At 44.4% G+C, this 25,111-nt stretch overlaps 1 protein-coding gene across 1 annotated transcript in view; it reads right to left on the bottom strand.

Annotated features, from left to right (window-relative positions):
• LOC136573448 (vomeronasal type-2 receptor 26-like) overlaps positions 1–23,384 on the bottom strand; it is a 69,863-nt gene extending 46,479 nt beyond the window's left edge. Inside the window, exons 1-4 of the mRNA XM_066574737.1 lie at positions 23,147–23,384; positions 21,396–21,427; positions 9,733–10,752; positions 9,477–9,600 (exon numbers count right to left, since the gene is read on the bottom strand). Coding sequence (XP_066430834.1) covers positions 9,477–9,600; positions 9,733–10,752; positions 21,396–21,427; positions 23,147–23,384 — 1,414 coding nt within the window. The remainder of the gene's footprint in view (positions 1–9,476; positions 9,601–9,732; positions 10,753–21,395; positions 21,428–23,146) is intronic.
• Between the last annotated feature and the right edge of the window lie 1,727 nt (positions 23,385–25,111).

Genomic DNA, 25,111 nt, shown 5'->3' with positions numbered 1-25,111 from the left:
CGCGCCCTCACCAACGCGGTTACTGCCACGGTCCACTTAACTACGGACACGTGGACAAGCACAGGCGGGCAGGGCCACTACATCTCCCTGACGGCACATTGGGTGAATTTAGTGGAGGCTGGGACAGAGTCAGAGCCTGGGACCGCTCACGTCCTACCCACCCCCAGAATTGCGGGCCCCAGCTCGGTGCTGGTATCTGCGGAGGTGTATGCTTCCTCCACTAAAGCACCCTCCTCCTCCTCCTCCTCCTCTGTCTCGCAATCAAGATGTGTTAGCAGCAGCATGTCGCCAGCAGTCGGTGTCGCGCGGTGTGGCAGCACAGCGGTGGGCAAGCGTCAGCAGGCCGTGCTGAAACTACTCAGCTTAGGAGATAAGAGGCACACGGCCCACGAACTGCTGCAGGGTCTGACACAGCAGACCGACCGCTGGCTTGCGCCGCTGAGCCTCCAACCGGGCATGGTCGTGTGTGACAACGGCCGTAACCTGCTGGCGGCTCTGCAGCTCGGCAGCCTCACGCACGTGCCATGCCTGGCCCATGTCTTTAATTTGGTGGTTCAGCGCTTTCTGAAAAGCTACCCACACTTGTCAGACCTGCTCGTAAAGGCGCGCCGGCTCTGCGCACATTTCCGCAAGTCCCACACGGACGCTGCCACCCTGCGCACCCTGCAACATCACTTTAAGCTGCCAGTGCACCGACTGCTGTGCGACGTGCCCACACGGTGGAACTCTACGCTCCACATGTTGGCCAGGCTCTATGAACAACGTAGAGCTATAGTCGAATACCAACTCCAACATGGGCGGCGCAGTGGGAGTCAGCCTCCTCAATTCCTTTCAGAAGAGTGGGCCTGGTTGGCAGACATCTGCCATGTCCTTGGTAATTTTGAGGAGTCTACCCAGGTGGTGAGCGGCGATGCTACAATCATTAGCGTCACCATTCCTCTGCTATGCATCTTGAGAAATTCCCTGCAAACCATAAAGGCAGCTGCTTTGCGCTCGGAAACGGGGGCGGGGGAAGACAGTATGCCGCTGGATAGTCAGGGCACCCTCCTGTCTATTTCTCAGCGCATACAGGAGGAGGAGGAGGAGCATGAGGAGGATGAGGAGGAGGGGGAAGAGACAGCTTGGGCCGCTGCTGACGGTACACCGGCTGCTTGCCTGTCATCCTTTCAGCGTGTATGGCCTGAGGAGGAGGAGGAGGAGGATCCTGATAGTGATCTTCCTAGTGAAGACAGCCATGTGTTGCGTACAGGTACCCTGGCACACATGGCTGACTTCATGTTAGGATGCCTTTCTCGTGACCCTCGCGTTGCACGCATTCTGGCCACGACGGATTACTGGGTGTACACACTGCTCGATCCACGGTATAAGGAGAACCTGCCCACTCTGATTCCCGAAGAGGAAAGGGGTTCGAGAGTGTTGCTATACCACAGGACCCTTGCGGACAAGCTGATGGTAAAATTCCCAGCCGACAGCGCTAGTGGCAGAAGGCGCAGTACCGAGGGCAAGGTAGCAGGGGATGTGCGTAGATCGAGCAGCATGTACATCCCAGGTAGTGCAACAGTCTTTAAGGGCCTGGCCAGCTTTATGTCTCCCCACCAAGACTGTGTCACCGCTCCCCAGTCACGGCTGAGTCGGCGGGAGCACTGTAAAAGGATGGTGAGGGAGTACGTAGCGGATCGCACGACCATCCTTGGTGACGCCTCTGCCCCCTACAACTACTGGGTGTCGAAGCTGGACATGTGGCCTGAACTAGCGCTGTATGCCCTGGAGGTGCTTGCTTGTCCTGCGGCTAGCGTCTTGTCGGAGAGGGTGTTTAGTGCGGCTGGGGGAATCATCACAGATAAGCGTAGCCGCTTGTCAACCGACAGTGCCGACAGGCTAACACTCATCAAGATGAACAAAGGCTGGATTTCCCCAGACTTCTGTTCTCCACCAGCGGACAGCAGCGATACGTAAGCAATACGTAGGCTGCACCCGCGGATGGAAGCTACGTTCTCTCTCACCATCCAAAACGGGGACATTTCTGCTTCATCAATCTGTGTCTAATATTCCTCCTCCTCCTCCTCCTGCTCCTCCTCCTGAAACCTCACGTAATCACGCTGAACGGGCAATTTTTCTTAGGGCCACAAGGCTCACTCAAATAATTTTTCAGAACAATTTTTATAAGTTTCAATGCGCTTAAAAGCATTGGAACTTTAACTTGAACCAATTTTTCGTTACACTGGGCTGCCTCCAGGCCTAGTTACCACTTAAGCCACATTAACCAAAGCGATTAATGGGTTTCACCTGCCCTCTTGGCTGGCCATGGCCAATTTTTGGGATGTACATTAGTACTGTTGATACAGCAATTTTTGTGGGCCCTCGCCTACAGTGTAATCAAATTAATTTTTAGGCCACCTGCATTACAGCTGACGTTACCTCAGCTGTGTTGGGCAATGCAATGGGATATTTTTATGTACCGCCGGTGGGTTCCAGGGAGCCACCCATGCTGTAGGTGCACACTGAGTTTTTAATACATCTGTACACTTCTAAAGAACCCGTCTGACTGGGCCATGCAGTGTGGGCCGAAGCCCACCTGTATTACGCACGACATTACTACCTCAGCTGTGTTGGGCAATGCAATGGGATATTTCTATGTACCGCCGGTGGCTTCCTGGCACCCACCCAGGCAGTGGGTCCACAGGGAGTTTAACCTACATGTGTCCACTTGTAAAGAACCCCAGTCAGACTGGGGCATGCAGTGTGGGCCGAAGCCCACCTGCATTAAGCACGACATTACTACCTCAGCTGTGTTGGGCAATGCAATGGGATATTTTTATGTACCGCCGGTGGGTTCCAGGGAGCCACCCATGCTGTAGGTGCACACTGAGTTTTTAATACATCTGTACACTTCTAAAGAACCCGTCTGACTGGGGCATGCAGTGTGGGCCGAAGCCCACCTGTATTACGCACGACATTACTACCTCAGCTGTGTTGGGCAATGCAATGGGATATTTCTATGTACCGCCGGTGGCTTCCTGGCACCCACCCAGGCAGTGGGTCCACAGGGAATTATAAATGCATCTGTTTCCACTTATAAAGAAACCCAGTCTGACTGGGGCATGCAGTGTGGGCCGAAACCCACCTGCATTAACCCTTTGCAGTCCACTGTGTGACCTGTGAAGACATTAGGGTTTAAGGCTGTACAGCTCCGTTGTTGGTAGACGTCCGTCGGGGTTCTCTTACTGTATATTGCCAGCCTCTCTGCTGTCGGAGCCTATCCTACGTGTCAGCTCATGCAGTACTGGCTTTAGCCAGCATATAGCGCCGTTGTATAACAGCAGAAAAAGAGTAAGCCCCCTAGGAAAACCATATACAAATTGGATTGGAAAGGGTTAAGCACAACATTACTACCTCAGCTGTGTTGGGCAATGCAATGGGATATTTCTATGTACCGCCGGTGGCTTCCTGGCACCCACCCATGCTGTAGGTGCACACGGACTTTTTACTACATCTGTACACTTATAAAGAACCCCAGTCAGACTGGGGCATGCAGTGTGGGCCGAAGCCCACCTGCATTAAGCACGACATTACTACCTCAGCTGTGTTGGGCAATGCAATGGGATATTTCTGTGTACCGCCGGTGGGTTCCAGGGAGCCACCCATGCTGTGGGTCGACAGGGACTTCACAATAGGGAGTTGTACCTGCCTGTGTCTATGAATTAAAAAGCCCGGTCTGACTGGGGCATGCAGACACCTTGACAGAATGAATAGTGTGTGGCACATAGGTTCCCCATTGCTATGCCCACGTGTGCAGCTCCTGATGGCGGTGGCACAGGATTCTATTTCTCATTGCTTCTGTACAGCATTGTGGGCTATCGCTCCGCCACTTTTAAAGAGGGTCGCTGCCTAGCCGTGCCAACCTCTGCAGTGTGTGCCTGCGGTCCCTCGTCATGGCAGACGCAATTCTAAATAGACATGAGCGTGGTGTGGCATGAGGGCAGCTGAAGGCTGCCCAGGGACACTTTGGTGTGCGCTGTGGGGGGGGAGGGGGGGCGGTTGGGCAGCATGTAACCCAGGAGAAGTGTCAGTGGAGTGTCATGCAGGCAGTGATTGTGCTTTGTTGGAGGTAGTGTGGTGCTTAGCAAAGGTATGCCATGCTAATGAGGGCTTTTCAGAAGTAAAAGTTGTTGGGAGGGGGGGGGCCCACTCTTGCCGGTATTGTGGCTTAATAGTGGGACCTGTGAACTTGAGATGCAGCCCAACACGTAGCCCCTCGCCTGCCCTATCCGTTTCTGTGTCATTCCCATCACTTTCTTGAATTGCCCAGATTTTCACACATGAAAACCTTAGCGAGCATCGGCGAAATACAAAAATGCTCGGGTCGCCCATTGACTTCAATGGGGTTCGTTGTTCGAAACGAACCCTCGAGCATCACGGGAAGTTCGTTCCGAATAACGAACACCCGAACATTTTGGTGTTCGCTCATCTCTAGTAAGCTAGTCTATATATGTAAAATTAAATGTATGCGTGTCTGTCTGTGTGTGTTTGTCCTTTATGCGCTACTACATCATTCATCCGATCGCCATGAAACTTTGGGAAGTTGTTGAGTACACTCCTGGGAAGATTATAGGCATAGTACAGCTATCCTACGATAAATGGATGCATGCGCTAGCATCGTCAACAGTTACGCCCCCCCACGTAGATCGTTTGATTTCCATCACTGCCACTAATTCTCTCACTTCCCAATGTCGTAGAAACATGAAATTTGGCACGAGCATTGATTATGTCATAAATAGGAAAAGTTAATGGGTCCCAACTCAATTATTCAATTCTAAGCGCCAAAGAATTAGCGTCCAAATTTTACGTACGGAATCTAATTTTTACACTTCCCAATGTCGTAGAAACATGAAATTTGGCACGAGCATGGATTATATCATAAATAGGAAAAGCTAATGGGTCCCAACTCGATTATTCAATTCTAAGCGCCAAAGAATTAGCGTCCAAATTTTACGTACGGAATCTAATTTTCTCACTTCCCAATGTAATTTGGCACGAGCATTCATTATATCATAAATAGGAAAAGCTAATGAGTCCAACCAATTTATTCAATTCTAAGCGCCAAAGAATTAGCGTCCAAATTTTACGTACGGAATCTAATTCTCCCACTTCCCAATGTCATAGAAATTTAAAATTTGGCACGAGCATTGATTATGTCATAAATAGGAAAAGTTCGTAGGTCCCAAATCAATTATTCAATTCTAAGCGGCAAAGAATTAGCGTGCAAATTTTACGTACGGAATCTAATTTTCTCACTTCCCAATGTCATAGAAACTTGAAATTTGGCACGAGCATTGATTATGTCATAAATAGGACAAGTTTAAGGGTCTCAACTCGATTATTCAATTCTAAGCGCCAAAGAATTAGCGTCCAAATTTTACGTACGGAATCTAATTTTCTCCCTTTCTGATGTCATAGAATCTTGAAATTTGGCTTGAGCATTGATTATGTCATAAATAGGAAAAGTTCAAGGGTCCCAACTCTATTATTCAATTCTAAGCGCCAAAGAATTAGCGTCCAAATTTTACGTACGGAATCTAATTTTTACACTTCCCAATGTCATAGAAACTTGAAATTTGGCACGAGCATGGATTATGTCATAAATAGGAAAAGTTAATTGGTCCCAACTCGATTATTCAATTCTGAGCACCAAAGAATTAGCGTCCAAAATTTACGTATGGAATCTAATTTTCTCACTTCCCAATGTCATAGAAACTTGAAATTTGGCACGAGCATTGATTATGTCATAAATAGGAAACGTTCAAGGGTCCCAACTCGATTATTCAATTCTAAGCGCCAAAGAATTAGCGTGCAAATTTTACGTACGGAATCTAATTTTCTCACTTCCCAATGTCATAGAAACTTGAAATTTGGCACGAGCACTGATTATGTCATAAATAGGAAAAGTTTAAGGGTCTCAACTCGATTATTCAATTCTAAGCGCCAAAGAATTAGCGTCCAAATTTTACGTACGGAATCTAATTTTCTCCCTTTCTGATGTCATAGAATCTTGAAATTTGGCTCGAGCATTGATTATGTCATAAATAGGAAAAGTTCAAGGGTCCCAACTCGATTATTCAATTCTAAGCGCCAAAGAATTAGCGTCCAAATTTTACGTACGGAATCTAATTTTTACACTTCCCAATGTCATAGAAACTTGAAATTTGGCACGAGCATGGATTATGTCATAAATAGGAAAAGTTAATTGGTCCCAACTCGATTATTCAATTATAAGCACCAAAGAATTAGCGTCCAAAATTTACGTATGGAATCTAATTTTCTCACTTCCCAATGTCATAGAAACTTGAAATTTGGCACGAGCATTGATTATGTCATAAATAGGAAAAGTTCAAGGGTCCCAACTCGATTATTCAATTCTAAGCACCAAAGAATTAGTGTCCAAATTTTACGTACGGAATCTAACTCTCTCACTTCCTGATGTCATCTATATATATATATATATATATATATATATATATATATATATATATATATATATATATATATATATAAATGAATGTATGTCTGTCTGTTTTTCCTTTATGCATTACTACACTAGATATATAAAAACGAATGTATGTATGTATGTCTGTCCTCGCAGCAACGCGCTACGGGTAAGCTAGTCACTTATAAAATCAAAATGTTTTGAATTTTGATATTTCAGACTGAAAATGTAAGATTTCATGTATATTATTGTATGAATATGAATATGCAAGAATTTATTTGGCTGTATTGTTTAATGAAAATTTCCAATAAATGGACTATTATTCAGATTAGCATTTTTATCGTATGCACTAAAAACTATTCTTTAGCTGGTATATAGTATAGGAAAGGAAAAGGCCTTATCTGTTAAGGTGTTCTGAAAAGATCCAGAATTCTGGATCTTGTGATCTGCAATGGACAGCCTTGTACTTCACAATGTAGGTTCATTTTTGGGAAGACTTTGATATAGGCAAAGAGAGAGCAAGTATCTTAGGAGATCAAGCTCCTATGCTTCAGAGATTATAAAAAGATGGGAAATTATAGTGAAATTAGGCGGCCTTTAAGAATACTAAGGACTTTAAGACACCATGAATTCAGGCCATATTGACCTTTCCTCTAGTTTGCGATTGAGTGCTATGTTGATAAAGTTGGGAGATAAACATGGAAATAGGAGAATGTTGTCTTTACTTATATCTCCTAAGCATACCGGCAACAGCAAAAGTATGAGTATGTCCAAAGTTGAGCTTTTAACAATGTTTGTGTTAGGGATTTTACGGATAATGTGGATACACTGTCACCCAACCAGTAGATGGATCAGACCTGGCAGCCAACTCTTGAAACCCGGATGTTCACAGCTGAAGATGTGACTTGGAAAGCAAAGGTGACTAGAGAATCTAGCCCTATGCTGGTAACAGGAGGTGGAAAGTCCCTGACTATCAACAGCAGAGAATTCACCCTGACAAGGGCAGCCCTACACGGAAACCTAGGTGCTGATTAACCCTGTCAAGACTAGTCATCAGGAAGCCAGGAACTGGATAACACCAAGCCATCTGACGATTCTGAGAGTGAGCGAGCAAGTTAAGATCTAAACTGGAAGTATGAAGCAAATAGCAGACTAAGCAGTTTCTGGAAACAGAGGAACAACAGGAGCGACTGCAACACATACATTCATGGGAAGACTACTACAATAATCCTGCAGCACAGGCTATCAGGTCTGAGGCATCTATATAGTGGTGAAGAAATGACAGACAAACAATCTGCAGATGGGTGGAAGAGGCAAAACCAATTTAACTATGAATGTTCTGAAAAAAGGCAATCACAGATTCAGAAAGCGATGCCCATGTCTGCCAGATCTAACAGTATTACATATAGCAATTGTATTATACTAACCAAGTTTGTAATTCCCAATTACATGAGAAAATTACATTTATGCCAAAGTCATATCAAATCCTTGATTTATCACTTTCTTTGTGATGTATCAGATGTATAAATTTAATTTTGGTATATAACTTAGTGAAAGAGGATGCCACAGTTCAGACTCTTATCAAAACCAGAAAAGTGTTGTCTGTTTTCTTTAAGAAAAGTCACAGCCGGAGCCATTTTGATCTATCTGGTTTTACATTTCTTTTACAGGAGAAAAGTCAAAATTGCTGCCACTGTCCCCAGGAGTGAGCGTCCTGTTATAATGCCTCTAAAAGTACATCAGGCAATCCTGAAAGAGGTGAGAAACAACTTGTAATGTGCTGTGACATATGTTGGTGCTAGATAAATAAAGATTATGAATACCTACAGGAGGATCTGTAAGCTTCAGTAACCCCTGTCTATGTGCCATGTGTTAGAGACAGACAGAGGAACAATGGTGTTCATGGAAGGATACCATGAAGCAAGCCACTGCTGTCCAAAAGAACATTGCAGTCCATCTCAAGTTTTCCCGAACCACATGGATGCGCCATAATGCTTCTGGGAAAATGTTCTTTGTACCAGGGATAAAAGATGAGAACATCTTACAGAAGAATGTACGGGCAATGTAAGGGCCGCTGTCCATGACCTCCAGCTGAAGAGATGCTGGGTGATGTAACAAGACAATGAAATAAAGCATACAAGTAAAACAGCTGAAGAGTGCTAAATAATAAGATTTATGTTTGGGAATTGCCAAATCAGAGTCATGATTTCAACCCCCTGTAAATAATGTGGCATCACCTGGAGAGGGCTGTGCATGCTGGACATCTCAGAAATAGTAATGAATTGAAATCCATCTACGGGATGCAATGATCTAAAGTTCCAGCTCAGTGATGTGCAAATCCGATTTGTGCCTCCAGGACATGTTTAGTGGTGATTGCTGCTAAAGGAGGAACTATATGCTATTTAAGGGAACCTGCCACCTTCCTACAACCCTATGTACTAAGTTATGGTGCTGTTAGGGGATGTGACAGGGAGCTGGGTGTAGTATTGTTATACACATCCGCTCCCTGGTTCCTGCAACTGACTTCCATGCACCGCACAAAAATCAGACTTTTCAGATTGCTGTCTGTATCCCACAGACATCTATAGGAGAGCGCGCGCACATGTCAGTCTGAAAAGAGATTTCAGTTCACTGTGTGACTTCAGAGGTGAGAAATGCAGGAATCAGGGAGTGAGTATAAAAAATATATCACTCAGCTCCCTGTCACCCCAGGTTTGCTTTAAAGTTGTAGGTTTACATACTTTTTCTCCATGCATTCTGGATGATTATTTAATATGTTCAATAAAATACATGAATGGTACAATGTTTTTGTCATTAGTTTAGTTTGACTATGTTCCTCTGTTCATCTATATTTGTGATGGACCCAACACATTTTATTAGTATTGATTGCAGAAATCCAGGTAATTCTAAAGGGTTAACATTTTTTCTTTCATATATAGATCCTTTTGGTACATCACTGTCATCATCACCTACTGCTCATACTATAATATACCGGTTATATTTGATATCTCCCCTTCTGGACACGGGATGCAGTCATAGCAGCAGGCAGGGAATCCCTCTCTTGTCTTTTTTCTGCTTCCAGGTGAACATTGGTCGGAGCAGCGGGATACTGGGATCTGTAGGAAAAGACAAGAACCTTTACTACAAAGATAAAACACACATGTACAATAAGAGGATGTAAACTATATAATGATGTTATAGAGCGGACAAGATTTACATAATCACCTGCATAATATAACTCTTCTCACCTCCTTTGTGTGTTTCCATGTTATAGACTGCCGATTTATGTGAAGCTTTTCCCCACTGACGGCCCACGGAGTATAATTTCCTACTTCAACCTCACGTATGGCATCTTCTGTATATAACCAGTTTATGATCTTATATGGATGTACGGCTTCTCCCTGCTCATTAAAGTAATCTGAAGGTCTCATTGGATCCGGTGAGGACTTCATCCTTTGTATGTAGTGCTGTAACCTCCGTCTGTAGTGTAAAAATCCAGTTATTGAGTTTTCTTCATACTTGTCTTTTATAAATAAGAACATTTCATGTAGAGCTTTTGCCAGAACTTCTACTGCAGTATATAGTCTTGTGGCGACCCCCGATGAGAGGATATCCACCAGACTTGGTTCAGTATAGTTGCGAGTGTAGTTGTACTCTTTGTTGATGTCATAGTGTAATATAAAATAATCTATATCATCAGCATTGACTATATTATCTAACAATCTCCAGTAGTATGATTTTTTGTTCATATCATCCAGTTTCCTGTGCACTTTTTCAAAATCCTCCAGACCAGGAAAAGGTGATGAAAACTGCAATCCTAGACTTCCATTATATATTGATTGCTCTACAGTTAACTCTTTGAGAGTATTAGATATCCAGGATGGTGAAAAGATGAGGGTGTTGCCCAAAAATATAAATTTGAAATATTTTAATAAATCAACTATATAAGGAGAGAAGGTCCCACACATTATAATGATGGTGACTTGTGGATTGTTTAGAGCTTGTACAATCCTATTATAATTTTCCTCTCTTAGTTTTATGGTGAAGGCGGCACAGATCCCACGCTCTCGCATGTACTTTGTTAGCATAAGCATCTCATTCTCTCCAGTTTCATCATCCAATACTATAATCCCAACCCAGGTCCAGCCAAAGTGCTCCAGCAGTTCAGTGATCGCCATATTGTGGATGTGGTTATTTTGGACCATTCTGAAAACATGAGGATAGAGGAGTCTATCAGATAATGAGGGGTCGGAGGCGCCATAGCTGATCTGCAAAACACAGAAGAAAACTAAGATCATTCTGTACAGATTGTTCTCAGTCAGTTAGTTAGTAGGACATCCTCAGTAATCCAAAACTCCACATGCAAAACATATTCTGTTAGGGTGCATTTAGATGTGCTACAGAACTTTTGCCCGAGACTCTCGGATGCAGTTCACATCACACGGCACACGAATCCCCCATCTGTGTGCTGTGCGATGTGCTGGAAACTGCACATTACATTTCCTATTGTATAGTGAGCTTCACACGAAGATAGGACATGCAGTGATTCGGTTGGAGCAAAAAAAAAAGAATGGGTTAATTTTTCATGTGAGATTTGTCCTTGTTGTACATGGGCAGAATATGTGTGAGAATATCGGCTGTGCACATATGGACTTAGGGTAACCTAACACGGGTGTGTATGCATAGGAAATATTTGCACAAGCAATACACAGCGAGTAAAACCCAATTATATCATTGGGCTCATTCTCATGGTCTTTTTTGTGAATGCAGTTTGTGCACACAAAAAGAATGACATGCTCTATTATTGTGCACATTTGTACTCTTCTAGCATATTGCACATACATTTGCGCATCCCTATTGACTTCTATGGGGACATTTGGTGTGCAAATGCCCAGGAAGACAGAGCATGCTGCATTTTTGTGGGGTTTTTTGTGCAAACGAAATGTGCATGAAAAATATGCACATATGGGGGGCCTGGCCTGACTGAGGACCGAGACGGACGCACTGCTCTGAGCTCTGCTCCGGTATAAACCTCCGTAGCTACTTTTAACAGGATTAGCGGGACCCACTCACCGGCAAGTGTCTCTCCTAACTCCTGCCCGACTGCCATGACCCATCGCAAGTCGGCAAAACCTTCTCAGCGCGTAGCCGACTTCTTCACAGCCCGCAGCAGCAGAAGAGGCCCGGTTCCCACGCCCACCGCTTCAGCCGACGGCCCCTCCAGCGATGTCTGTGACTCTCCTCGGAGGCTAAGATCAGCACCGGACAGCCCAGGAATCGCTCGGGGAGAAGCCAGTTCCCCTTCAGAGATGGGAGAGGTGAGTAATGCTGCAGCATCCACCACATACATCAGTTCCCACTCACCTAAAATGGTGCCCTACCTCGCGTTAGCTTCAGGAGATGGCACCTCCCCCTCAGCCAGCCCAGAAAAAAGAAGACCAAGACTAGAAACTGCCATGCAAACATTACTACCCCCATCAGGCAGCGCAGAGCTAATTGATATGCTTCCCTCTTCAAATCAGCCCACATCGGAAGCATTTATTAAAGAAATGATGGTGGCACTAAGAAATTCTATGCGGGAGGACCTTAATTCTGTCTCATCACGTATTAGTGCCTCTATATCGGATGTGGAGGAAAGAACCACCCATATTCAGCATAAGATGGAGGAACTAACTAACTCGCACAACACGCGCATAGACGCACACTACTCACTCGAGGAAGTGTCCCATATTAAAATTAAAATGGCTGATTTGGAAGATCACAACAGACGGAACAACGTCAAATTCAGGGGTATCTCTGAAAAAAATCAGCCCGGATGAACTGAAAGATTTCCTAACACAGCTAATAAAAAAAATGTTGCCTTCCACTCCTCTTCAGGAACTCATTATTAATAGAGCTCATCGTCTACAAAAACCAAAATTCCTCCCCGACAGTATCCCGCGAGATGTTATAGCGAGGATTCATTTTTACCACATCAAAGAGGCCCTCATGTTCGCCTCCCGCAGAACGCCGGACGTTCTTGCCCAGTTCGCAAACATCCAGCTATTTGTGGACTTATCGGCCGCAACCATTCAAGCCAGAAAGGCATTTATTCGCATAACCACCTCACTCAGAAGGAAAAAAATTCCATATAAATGGGGTTACCCCACGAAATTAATTCCCCACAAAGAGGGATCAATATTCATCATTAGCAACCCCGAAGACGGGGAAAAGATTCTATCGTCCTGGGGCATTCCCATCTCAGATAGACTCCAAGATAAAGCGGATAAAAATCCCCCTGGAAAGCCCCGCGAGGGGTCTCACCCCCGCTCTCCCCGCTGAATTACTTCCGCCTACAATACAGAAAGGAGGTTCCTAACTATCAGGCAAACTTTTCTCCCCCAGAGACTATGCAGGCTCCTGACTCTGCTAGAAAAGTTTTGCTCTTGCTTTGTTTTCTCACATTTTATCGGCTATCAAACTTTGAGCTTAGAAACAGCTCCCTACAAGGACAATTGGACTGGTACTATTGGCCGACTGTTTATGTTTTAAATGTTCCTGTCCCCCCCCCCCCCCATACAGGTCCCTCAAAAAGTGGTTACATAATAAGGGTTTGTTGCTTCTGCAATTCTTCTTTAACTAAGCCATGGCTGTAAAAATATGCTCTCTCAATGTTAAAGGCCTAAACTCTCCTTTCAAGAGGTCGATTGTCTGGAAGGACGCCCTTCAAAAAATGTTGATATATTGTGTCTTCAAGAGACGCATTTTACGAGCTCATCTCACCCCCAGTTCTCCCACAAGAAATTTCCAAACATCTTCCTGTCTTGTGCGGAGAGGAAAAAAGCAGGAGTTCTGATTGCACTCAAGGACTTTATTAATTTTTCCCTCACGGAACAAATTATTGACAACCACGGAAGGTATATAATATTAGTGGGCCTCATCAATAATATCCAAACAACTTTGATGAATATTTGTGCACCAAATTCCTCTCAAATTACCTTTTTAAACAAAATTCTCAAGAGAATTAGAAAATCGCATGTAGGTAAACTCATAATATGCGGGGATTTCAATATAGTTCCCGATAAACAAATAGACTCCACTAGTTCTTCAAACAGAATATCCCCAGTCTTGGCCCCGTGGCTTCACAAAGAAGCGCTTTATGACACCTTCAGATGCCTCAACGCATCATCAAGGGAATATACTTATTATTCCCCCCGCCATAGATCCTTCAATAGGATTGATCTACTTCTAGTCGATAGGTGGACCCTCCCAGGAATATCACACGCTGAAATTGGAGACACAACTTGGTCGGACCATTCACCTATATACCTCGCGCTCAACGTTACTAATTTCACGTCAGTACCGAGAAACTGGAGAATCAATCCCTCTCTCATGAGACTCCCTCAACACAAACAGGAGATCAAGCAACAATTAGCCGAATATTTCTCAATTAACGCAAATCTAGACACAAACATATTCTCCACATGGTGCGCACATAAAGCGTTCATGCGGGGCATACTAATTAAAATCAGTGCATACCAAAAGAAGAAAAAACAAAAACAACTCCACTTAACCAACATTCTCACACAAATTACAAAGGTAGAGCAAAGTCTGCAATCCTCTCCCTCAATAGTGCTCCACAAAGATCTAATGAATCTACGGCCTAATTTACGAAGATTATTAATCGAGGACTTTGACAAATCGTCAAGATTAACAAAAATTAATTACTACACAGAATTTAACAAACCCACAAAATTGATGGCCAAAATAATTTAAAAAAACGCCAAGCGGCATCAAAAGTACCTTATCTCATCAAACAAGATGGATCGGGAACAAAAATAAAACACCCGCAGGACATAGCTGATGAATTTAGCCACTTTTATGCAAAACTTTATAATCTCAACAATGATCCATCCACACCCCAACCGGATAGCCTCCAGATCAATACTTTTCCAGATAAAATAAATCTCCTAAGCATCACAGAAGATCAACTCAAAAAGTTAAATATTCCCACAACACCAGTGGAGGTTCTCAACACAATCAAATCTTTAAAGTCCCACAAGGCTCCAGGTCCAGATGGTTTCTCAAATAAATATTATAAAGATTTTGCTCTGGACCTGGCCCCTTACCTCTCCGAAACATTCAACAAAGCTATTATATGTGGCACTTTTCCAGAAGAAATGCTCAAAGCTAACATAGTAACCATCCCTAAACAAGGCAACCCCGCAAGTTCAACAGCAAACTATAGACCCATCTCCTTGCTAAATAGCGACATAAAAATATATTCAAAATTGCTGTCTCAACGTTTGCTAAATGTGCTCCCACAAATTATTCATAGTGATCAGGTAGGTTTCACAAAGGGGAGGCAGGCACCAGACGGCACTAGAAGAGTACTCAATCTCTTGGCAGTGGCGGAGGCGAACCGTACTCCAGCCCTAATTCTGGCTTTAGATTCAGAAAAAGCCTTTGACAGGCTCCATTAGGGGTTTGCCTTCGCCACTCTGGAGAAATTCGGTTTTCGGGGTGGTATCCTGAGAGCCATTCAGGCTCTCTATAGCTCACCCTCCGCGGTTTTGGTGGATGGGACTCTCTCAAGAAATTTTAAAATAACAAATGGTACCCGTCAAGGGTGCCCTTTGTCTCCATTACTGTTCACGCTGATTATGGAACCTTTTGCTGAATCCGTCAGACTGAATTGCAAAATCAAGGGGATCCCAGCAGGCCATAGGCAGCACAAAATCAGTCTGTTTGCTGATAATGATGTCTTGCTATTACTTACTGACCCCATAGCTTCATTGAGGGAAGTAGGCGACATAATTCAGCAGCTTAGCAGAGTATCATACTACAGAATATTGAGAAGTCGCAGATCTTGGGAATCAATATAGACAAATCTTTAAAAGACAATATTCAAAAAGAACTTCCCTTTCAGTGGCAGGAAAAAACTATCCCCGATTTGGGAATTAAATTGTGTTTCCCAATTAAAGACGTAAACTCGGCCAATTTTTCCCCCCTATTAGAAGAACTCCAAACTGAATTGAATAATCCAGCGTCCAAGGAACCTTCATGGTTAGGTCGAGTTGTTCTATATAAAATGCAAATTTTGCCTAAAATACTTTATTTTTTCCGTACACTCACCTTACCGATTTCTAGGATGGAAATTTCTAAATTCCAAAAACAACTCTCCAAATTTATATGGGGTGGAAAGCGGCCAAGAGCAGCTGCATCTATCCTGTACCTCAACAGAAAACAAGGTGGCCTGGGAGTACCCAACTTGTGGTCTTACCTACATGCTATCAACAATAACCAAATTAGACAATGGGCGAGTGGAGACGCAGGTCCAGGATGGCTCCAAATTGAAACTCATTTTCTGAATAATAAATCTATGAAACCCCTCCTCCTGGTTTCCCTTCTTAGCTCCCTCATACCCTCACTTCCCCCAATCCAACACCTAACCTCATTGTCGCCGCCAATGCGAGCATCCCTTCACTCATGGAACTGGCTGGCACAAAAAATTAGAGACCATGCATGGAAAAGCGGCGTTGTGGTGTCCCTCGGGACCCTTGAATTTTTTATCCCCAACCTGCGCCTGAGTTCCTGGGTGGAGAGGGGCATTAAAAACATAGCAGATTTAATACAGGGAGATGATGTCCTCCCCTTCCATACTCTAATGAAACGCTTCTCTCTACCAATCAAAGAAATGTTTAAATACCTCCAGATGCGCTCCCTCCTACAGAGCTCCCAACTTTGGATGGAGAGAGTACCAAACGAGATCCTAAAAATTCTTAATAACTCCGACTCGATGTCTCGATCCCTAGTGAGAACATGCTATGATGCCCTCTCCGGTAATATGAGAGAAACAAAAAAAGCCCATCTTCTCAACTGGGAGAGAGACATGGGCAGGAGAAATCCACCAAACCAATGGATCTCAGCGTTTGAATGGGCTAACAAGTCAACCCTTAACGCAAATGTTCTTGAGGTTCACATAAAAGTATTGACCAGATGGTATTATTCCCCGGATGCCTTGGCCAGAATATTCCCTAATACAAGAAGCACCTGTTGGAGACAGTGCTGCCTCCTGGGCAACATATACCACATATTTTGGAGTTGCCCAAAACTAGAGTTATTTTGGGAAGATGTTTATTCACTTTTAAGGAAAATTACTAAAACAGCTGTTACTAAATCCCCGAGTTTAGCAATTCTCCTACTAGATAGCAAGAGCTTCCCTACCCAATCGAGGAGGATCGCCTGTCACATCCTCCTCGCAGCTAAACTTCTAATATCAAGAAGATGGAAGACCGTGATGTCTCCCACTATATCAGATCTAATCCAGACGATATCAGACCACAACGTATATGAAAAACTATACGCCCAAAAGAACTGAGGTTTTACGGCCTACCTAAATAAGTGGAACCCATGGCTCCAACAATTCCCTAATTAACCACTTTCTCCCCCCCTCCCATCCAATAAAAAGTTTACTTATATGTTTCCTATCTTCCTTTTTTCTTCCTTTTCTTTCTCTCTTCTTTTATGCTTAAAAAATAAGGCTATGCTGTTGTATGTACTACTTGCAGATGTTACCTAGGTTCATTTTGCTGCATGTAATGTTCCATCCGTATGACTGTCTCCAAGAACTATGATTCATCAACCGGACATTCATACAGAAGATATATTCTTTTGGTCACACTCTCTGACAAGTATGTACAATGTTTTCATATTCTTGTAATCTGCTGTACACATTCTAACTATAAAACCAATAGAAAACTAATGGTGAAAAAAAATATATGCACATATGAACCAACACATTGAAATTAATGGGATCTAGTCACTTCATATTGTCCATGCTAATTTTGTGTTTGCAATTGCACACACAAATACGACAATAAGAAGACGGTCTAAGGGTGCGCTCACATGATGGAGACTTGCTGTAGGACAGGTTGCAGATGAACATCTCTCCCATACAGCGAAATGGAATTGTTTCTATGGGAGCATGCAACAGTTGGATAAATGGAGAGGTCTCAGGAATTTATGCACCAAATCTGCTTTTGATTCAAAAATGCCCTGCATCACTTCTGGGAAATTGCAATTCTCAAGGAGGTGTTTCACGGGCATCTAAGGAATTCAGTTGTTTCCCATTGATTTCAGTGGAAACATCAGATCATGCTTGTATGCGCATCACATGGTATGCGAGTGACATGCAATATTTTGTAAGGTCCCTTTGGTAGATGCCTGAGAGGTTCGCCATCTTGTTTATATTTTCGGTATTTTTATCAGCTGTGAAGATGCTATATAGTGTCTCTAATCTAAACCTCTGGGGGAAGGGAACATCGCCCCCCACCTCCACAAGAATTGAAGGAGCAGTGCTTTGTGTCCAAAAAATGTTCAAACTGGTTTTAACCAGTTGAAAATGTATCCAGGAATGTTTTTGTGTAAAAGCACAGGAAATGGCTGGCTGGAGTGAAACAGGAAGTATTTCCTTTGGACAACAAGTCAAGAATGAATACATCATGCTCAAGGGAAGCTCCTCATGGGTGAATGATCTTACAGCTACCTCACAAATACCTCCCTATGAGAATGGCCTATCAGCACACAGCTTGACCTACCTAACTTTCTGTGTATGAAAAAGTCTATATAAAACTTTTACCAGCCTAAATAAAGTTAGAACCTTTTTGGTGCACATGATGTAAACGTGTGGTCCTTTAAAGGGTCTCTGGGCCTGTACATTAGTCCTATCTAATATGGCAGCCACAGTATATTGAATAGCGAAAATTGCGCTAGTAGTCCCATTGAGATCCCAAGTAGAAGTTTAAGCTTCAAGAGTTAGTGAACTTAGAAGCTAGAGGACTACTAGTGCCAGGCAGACTCAGACGGATTGAACCCAGATGACACATAACGGTCTGAGAAGCTGACAGTTTCTGATGGTGAAGTATGGAAATTATACATTAATTTGTTGAAAAGAGTAATTTGCAGTAGAAGTTTGTTCCCATCGACACATCAGATCGAGAGACTCTCTGGTTTAGTTTATATGCAAGTTGTGAACTGCAAAATAAGGTAATAGATGCAAAAAATATATCAGTTAGTAAAGAAAAAGAGAAAGTGAGAAAGATTTTGCATTTGGTGCAAGTACTTCATAGGTTTGTGTCAGACAGATCCACATGTGAAGTTACCAGTGATCATCAGTCAGATCCAGAGATGTGGGAGGATTCAGTCACTAATTGTGCTGATTGAGAAGACGTAGGAGACACTATAGATGTGGAAACTTTGTAGGATTATGGGAAATGTATGTGTAATCTTTACCGAGGGCGACCGCTCTGTCTGCACACAGATCAACTCAGAATCAGACTTTGGAAATAAGGAAAAAATAACTTAAAATTTAAAATTGCAAAAGTAGCTAATACATTTAACCCTTTCCAATCCAATGTCGGGCCTCCGATGTCGGGACAGGCCCGACACTGCAGTGCAGGAGTGCATCTGCACCCGATCATCAGACACATCGGGTGCAGATACACTCCTGCACTAGTCCTCATCGAGGACCCCCGAGGAGAAGGCAGAAAGGGTTTTTAACCCTTTCTGCCTTCTCCTTTACACATTACATAGCGCTCAATTAGCGCTATGTAATGCATAGAGATTCCGTCCGGCGATCATGTGACTGCCGGTGTCACCTGACCCCCAGCGGTCACATGAACGCCGAGCCGGGAGCCTGCACCGTGGGAAGACCTGCTTACCTGACCGGTGTCTTGCGCATTCTCCTTCTGCCTCTCGGCCCGGCGATCATGTGACCGCCAGGTGCCACCTGACCCCAGCGGTCACACGATCGCCGAGCCGGGAGGCAGAAGGAGAATGCGGAAGACGCCGGACAGGTAAGAAGGTCCCTCCCTGCACCCTCCTGAACTGACAGAGTTGTGCAGGGAAAATGTATTTTTTCTCATCCATTCTCCCTAGCTCCAATTTATTTGGAGCTGGGGAGAATGGGTGAGAAAAAATAAATGTATTGGAAAGGGTTAAGTAAGGGGGTCATTTCTCACTGATGACTGAGTGAGTAGCATTTCAGTGGTGCTCCCAACAACCCCACTATTCACCAGCATACCAGACATCCGAGAACCAGACCTCACTTTGCAGAAAGGAACCCGTCAGACCGTGACAGCCTCCTTGCATGGATAAGGGAGAGACAGAGCTATTCTTATGACAGTCCCTTTCAAGACCTGCCCAACGGAAGTTTCGAATTCATCATGGTGCTGGCGGAGAGATACAGCTGCTTCTCCTACGCCGAGGATGCCAATGCAGTTTTAAATGACCCTGTGGGCAATAGCTCTCCTAGTACTGCTATGCCACAACTTGATGCGGCTAACCAGGAGGCAGGCAGTACCGGCTCTTAACACAGATCTTCATCCAGCCTGCTGTGCACTTCAACTCCAGCTCCTCTTCCTCCACTTCTGTATACCCTGGTTAATCCCCAGTGGATCCATCATGAGGAACCAGTTTCAGAGGGTGGTGAGCCTGCTTCTATCTCCCACACAAACAGAGCCAGCTTGGATGAGTACCTATCCCCCCTGCTTCCTATTCCAGATACAATGAGGTTCCCATCAAGTCCCAATATCCCCCAGACCATGTTCCTTATTCATCAATGATCCCAACTAGGAAGGATGACATACGGGCATTACCACTAAAAGGGAGATTGATGGCCTATTCCAGAGACTGGAAGACTCTTATGAGAAGGATATTGCTGCCTTACAACAAGATATTCAACATGTGTGACAGATTAGTAGCAGTGGAGGAGACACATATAAAAATAATGGATACTTTAGACTCCCATAGAAAGGCTGTATAAGGATATTCTTTACAAATTTCTGATTAATTTATGCATTTGGATGACTTTAAAACCACAAATCATAGGAAACACCTGTGTATCAGGTTACTCAGTGAAGAAGTTGGGTCTTTTCAGCTAGAAGCATGTGCCCAAACTTCTTCACTAATCTTCTCAAGAGACCCCCTGACAAAACTTGATACGATTCATCATATTTTGGGTACCAAGCTCTCTGAATCCTCTCCCCTCCATATATAAATAAATGGATGCGTGCTCCAATCAATGAACAATAAATTAGGTGATGTTGCACCAGCGCGAGTCATGTGCCCGTGCACCTGACCCGGCATCATGCCCATATGACTGTCGCCACACCCTCCCACCGTGTGGCATACTGGAATTTCCCACAGTCAATGCTGTTATAATCTGGAGTGCGCAGCTAGCGGGTCACATGAAAATCGTCTTGTGGGGAGCCACGTTACCTCGTCATAACACGCAAGTCACATAACTCTTCCCTGACAAGTACTACTGCTGTCCCTAGTTACCAGGGACGCTCAAAGAAGAGGATGGGAGTCAGGCATCACAATATTTAAAGCATTGTATTATATTTAATAAAAATAGTGCTACACATAATATAGCAGTAGAAAGATTAGGTAGAAATAAACATTATATACATATAGTGCATCACAGAAGGGTATATAAAAAAATTAAAAACATTCACAGAAAATAGCCATTACCCACTAAGTGAGGAACGCACATAGATGCATCCTCTCACCATGCAGGCAGCCGACCACTAAATGGAGGAGCAAACAACACCTGTGCAGGACACCGATAAGACAACCACTCACACTGCCTCTTGATAATGAGGGGGGTGGCTGCTTGGCGTACACTCCCACACATAGTGGATACAGGGTGCCAGACCATTCTGATATATGTAGTTCACCATGCAGACCAGCAGCCTATTAATGACGCCATGATAATTCGGCTGGTTGCCCTGCATTTCCAACAGTGAACCACATTGGTACTGCCACCCTGGGCTTCCCCTGGAGGCTTAATGCCCCACTGCATGTGAATGATAGATAATAAATGCAAGGCATTGGTTGAATGTTGGCCAAGATACATCAGCCCACTAACCACTTTACGGTTCCTTGTGTTGTAGTGGGTCCCTACACAGAAGGGGATATAAAAAATTAAAAACATACATACATATAAGAAATTCACACAAACTTTGATAGAATATTGCCTAAAATTTAAAACATACTTAGGGTGCCTTCAGACGACCGTATATTGGCTGGGTTTTCACGCCCGGCAGATATAAGACGTCCTACTCTGCAGAGGGAGGAGGCTGCAAGAGCCGAGAGCAGTGCACTGAGCTCCCGTCCCCATTCTGCCCTCGCCACTATTTGCAATGGGAGGGACGAAGCTAAGTTCCGGAATGTAGCTCCGCCCCCACCCCCTCCCATTGCAAGACTGACCCAATCGTCATGATGGGCATTAATAAACTGACAAAGGTATGTAGTCAAAATTTGGTTAATGCGTTCCACCTGTCCATTGGATTGTGGATGGTAGGTGGAGGAGAAGTCTAAAGATATGCTCAATAACTTACAAAGAGATCTCCAAAATTTTAAAGTGAACTGCACTCCCCTATCTGATACAATGTGCTTAGGGGAGCCATGAAGCCAAAAAATGTGATCAATACATTTTTGGGGCTCAATTGACTGGCAGTTAGCAGACCGGGCAGAGGTATGAAATAATCCATTTTAGAAAATCAATCCACGACTAACCATATGATGGTACACCTATCGGATAATGGCAGATCTGTGAAAAAATCCATAGCAATATTTTGCCATGGAGAGTTAGGTATCAGCAGCGAATATAGCAGACCTGCGGGTTTACACTTCACACCTTTTTTTTCTGAGCACAGGAGGAACAAGAAGAAACAAAGTCACAAATATCTCTTCCCATGAATGGCAACCAATATTGCCACTGAATGAGTTCGCTGGTCTTCCATTGACCAGAATGTCCAAACAACTTGAAGCAGTGACATACAGGACAGAACAGCTCTTCTCTTGGCCTCAGGAACAAAGGTCTTTCCCGAGGTACATCTCTCACGCAAACAGGGGCTACAGTTACCTTTTTAGCAGTATTGATAATCAATTGTGGGCTCTCCTCACCATCGGTACAGTTGAAAGCCCTGGATAGAGCATCAGCTTTAGTGTTCTGACTGGCAGGATGAAAATACAATACAAAGTTGAAGTGTGCAAAAAACAGAGACCACCACGCCTGTTGTGGATTGAGCCGCTGAGCAGTCTACAGGTCAAGTTTCTATGATCAGTATAAATTATAATGGGATGGTAAGTTTCCTCAAACAGATACCGCCAAAATTCTAAAGCCATCTTGACAGCTAGCTGTTCTCGATCTCCAATAGAATAATTATGCTTGGCTGAGGAGAAACATTTGGAGAAGAAACCGCAAGTCTGCTTGTCACTAGATGCACCCTTTTACGACAAAACTGCTCTGGAGCCAGAAGAAGACGCATCGACTTCCAAAAAGAATTGAATCTTATCATCTGGTCAGTGCAGGACCAACGCAGACGAAAATGCCACCTTAAGTGTCGGGAAGGCAGCCTCTGCTTCTAGAGGTAAATGCTTGGCATCTGGCCCTTTTCCATGTGAGTGCAGAAATGCGTGCCATTCAGGAAGAAAAATGCAGAATAAATTGTCTGTAGCAATTGGTGAAGCCCAAAAATTGTTGGATTGCCCTGAGTCCTGAGGGACAAGGCCAATTCAGAGCAGCAGAGTGTTTCTCGGGATCCATCTCAAACCCCTGCTGGGTGTCAATATATCCTAAAAAGGGAAGTAAGTCACACTCAAGAGAGCATTTACCCAGTTTGGAAAACAGATGATTCACTGTCAATCGCTGTAAAACTCTATGGAACTGCCTTCGATGGAAATGTATATCTAGAGAAAATATAAGGATATCGTCCAGATACACGACCACAAATGCATGAAGAAGATCCCGAAAAATATTCTTAACAAGGTCTTGAAAAACCACTGGAGCATTAACTAGCCCGAATGGCATCACCAAATATTCATAATAGCCATCAAGAGCATTAAACGCCATCCTCCACTCATCCCCCTCGCGAATGTGCATCAAATTACAAGCACCCTTCAGTTCGAGTTTAGGAAAAACTCAGGCACCCTGAAGACTATCAAAGAGCTCAGAGAACAGTGGTAATGGATATTTATTAGAGATGAGCGAGCACCAAAATGCTCAGGTGCTCGGTTGCTCGAGTTGAACTTTCCGCGATGCTTAAGAGTTCGTTTCGAGTAACGAACCCTATTGAAGTCAATGGGCGACTCAAGCATTTTTGTATATAACCGATGCTCAGGATAGGTCTTCACTTGTGAAAAACCAGAAAACATCTGAAAGTCATGGAAACACCACAGAAAAGGATAGGGCAGGGCTGGGGCAGCATGCAGGGCTGCATCTCAGGCTCCCAGATCCCACTATTAAGCCACAATAGGGGCAAGAGTCTGCCCCCGCCCCCAACAATTTTTACTTCAGACAAATCCTCTTTAGCAAGGCACGCGTCTTCTTTGGCCCAAACCAGTGTCTCAGATAACTGTGGTAATACGAGAGAAAATACTTGCTGCCCAGTGCTGATCCCTTGACCCCAAGCAGGAGGAGGAGGTAGCCTTCCAAGGCCAAGAAACCATGACCAGGACCCGCTGTAGCCTGTGTGGGAAGTATGTGAGCGGGTCCTTGGCCAGGCTCGGTCACAGCAAACACCTTGTGGGATCCAAGGTGCCGCGACTGACATAGCACTGGGAAAATGTATGTGCCCACACACTAGTCATTCTGTGTAGGTGTCGAATAGCTTAATCGACACCGCAAGGGGAAAGCCATCTGCACTCTGCACCCTACCCAAGTCAGTCAGTGTCTTTGTGCCAGACAGGTAAAACACAGTGATGGGAAGTTTGTGTGCACCCACAGCATAGGCGGGTCCAAGGAACACAAAGACAGTATTAAACATGAAGAAATCCCAGTGCTCAAACATGGCAGACTTTCACTCCGCTGAGGACATAGGCCACTGCACACACCCTCAGCAAACGCGGGCATAAAGCGGACTCCGATGCTAGTCCAGCTGTGAAGGTCTCATTAAATCAGTTACATTTTATTTTACCGCTCCAAAGACTGCATTAACCAGGAAGACGTTCCACAGGCGCAACGTGGCGCAGTTGCAGTTCCCCCAGGACAAAGGCCTCAGCCCACGCCATCAGCAATCACGAGCATGAAGCAGACTCCGATGCTATTACAGCTGGGAATGTCTCATTAATGCAGCAATGTTCCTCTCCTTTTGCGCAAACAAGTTTCTCAGATAACGGTGGTAACACGAGACAAAATACATGATGCCCAGTACTGATCCCCTGACCCCAAGTAGGAGGAGGAGGTGGCCTTACAAGGCCAAGAAGCAATGACCAGGACCCGCTGTAGCCTGTGTGGGATGTATGTGAGCGGGCCCTTGGTCAGGCTCAGTCCCAGCACACACCTTGTGTGGCCCAAGGTGCCGCGACTAACATAGCAATGGGAAAATCCATGTGCCCACACACTATTCCGTCTGTGTAGGTGTCTGTGTAGGGGAAAGCCATCTGCATTCTGCACCCTACCCAAGTCAGTCAGTGTATTTGTGGCAGACAGGTCAAACACCACTACGGGAAGTCTTTGTGCACCCACAGCATAGACGAGCTGAAGGAACCCAAAGACAGTAATAAACATGTAGAAATGACAGTGCCCAAACATGACAGACTTGCACTGCGCCGAGGACATAGGCCTCTGCACACACCCTC

The sequence above is a fragment of the Eleutherodactylus coqui genome, chromosome 7, assembly GCF_035609145.1.
Source record: "Eleutherodactylus coqui strain aEleCoq1 chromosome 7, aEleCoq1.hap1, whole genome shotgun sequence".
Taxonomy (NCBI): Eukaryota; Metazoa; Chordata; class Amphibia; order Anura; family Eleutherodactylidae; genus Eleutherodactylus; species Eleutherodactylus coqui.
The sequence above is the reverse complement of the archived record's forward strand: the minus strand, read 5'-3'. Positions and strand labels throughout refer to the sequence as shown.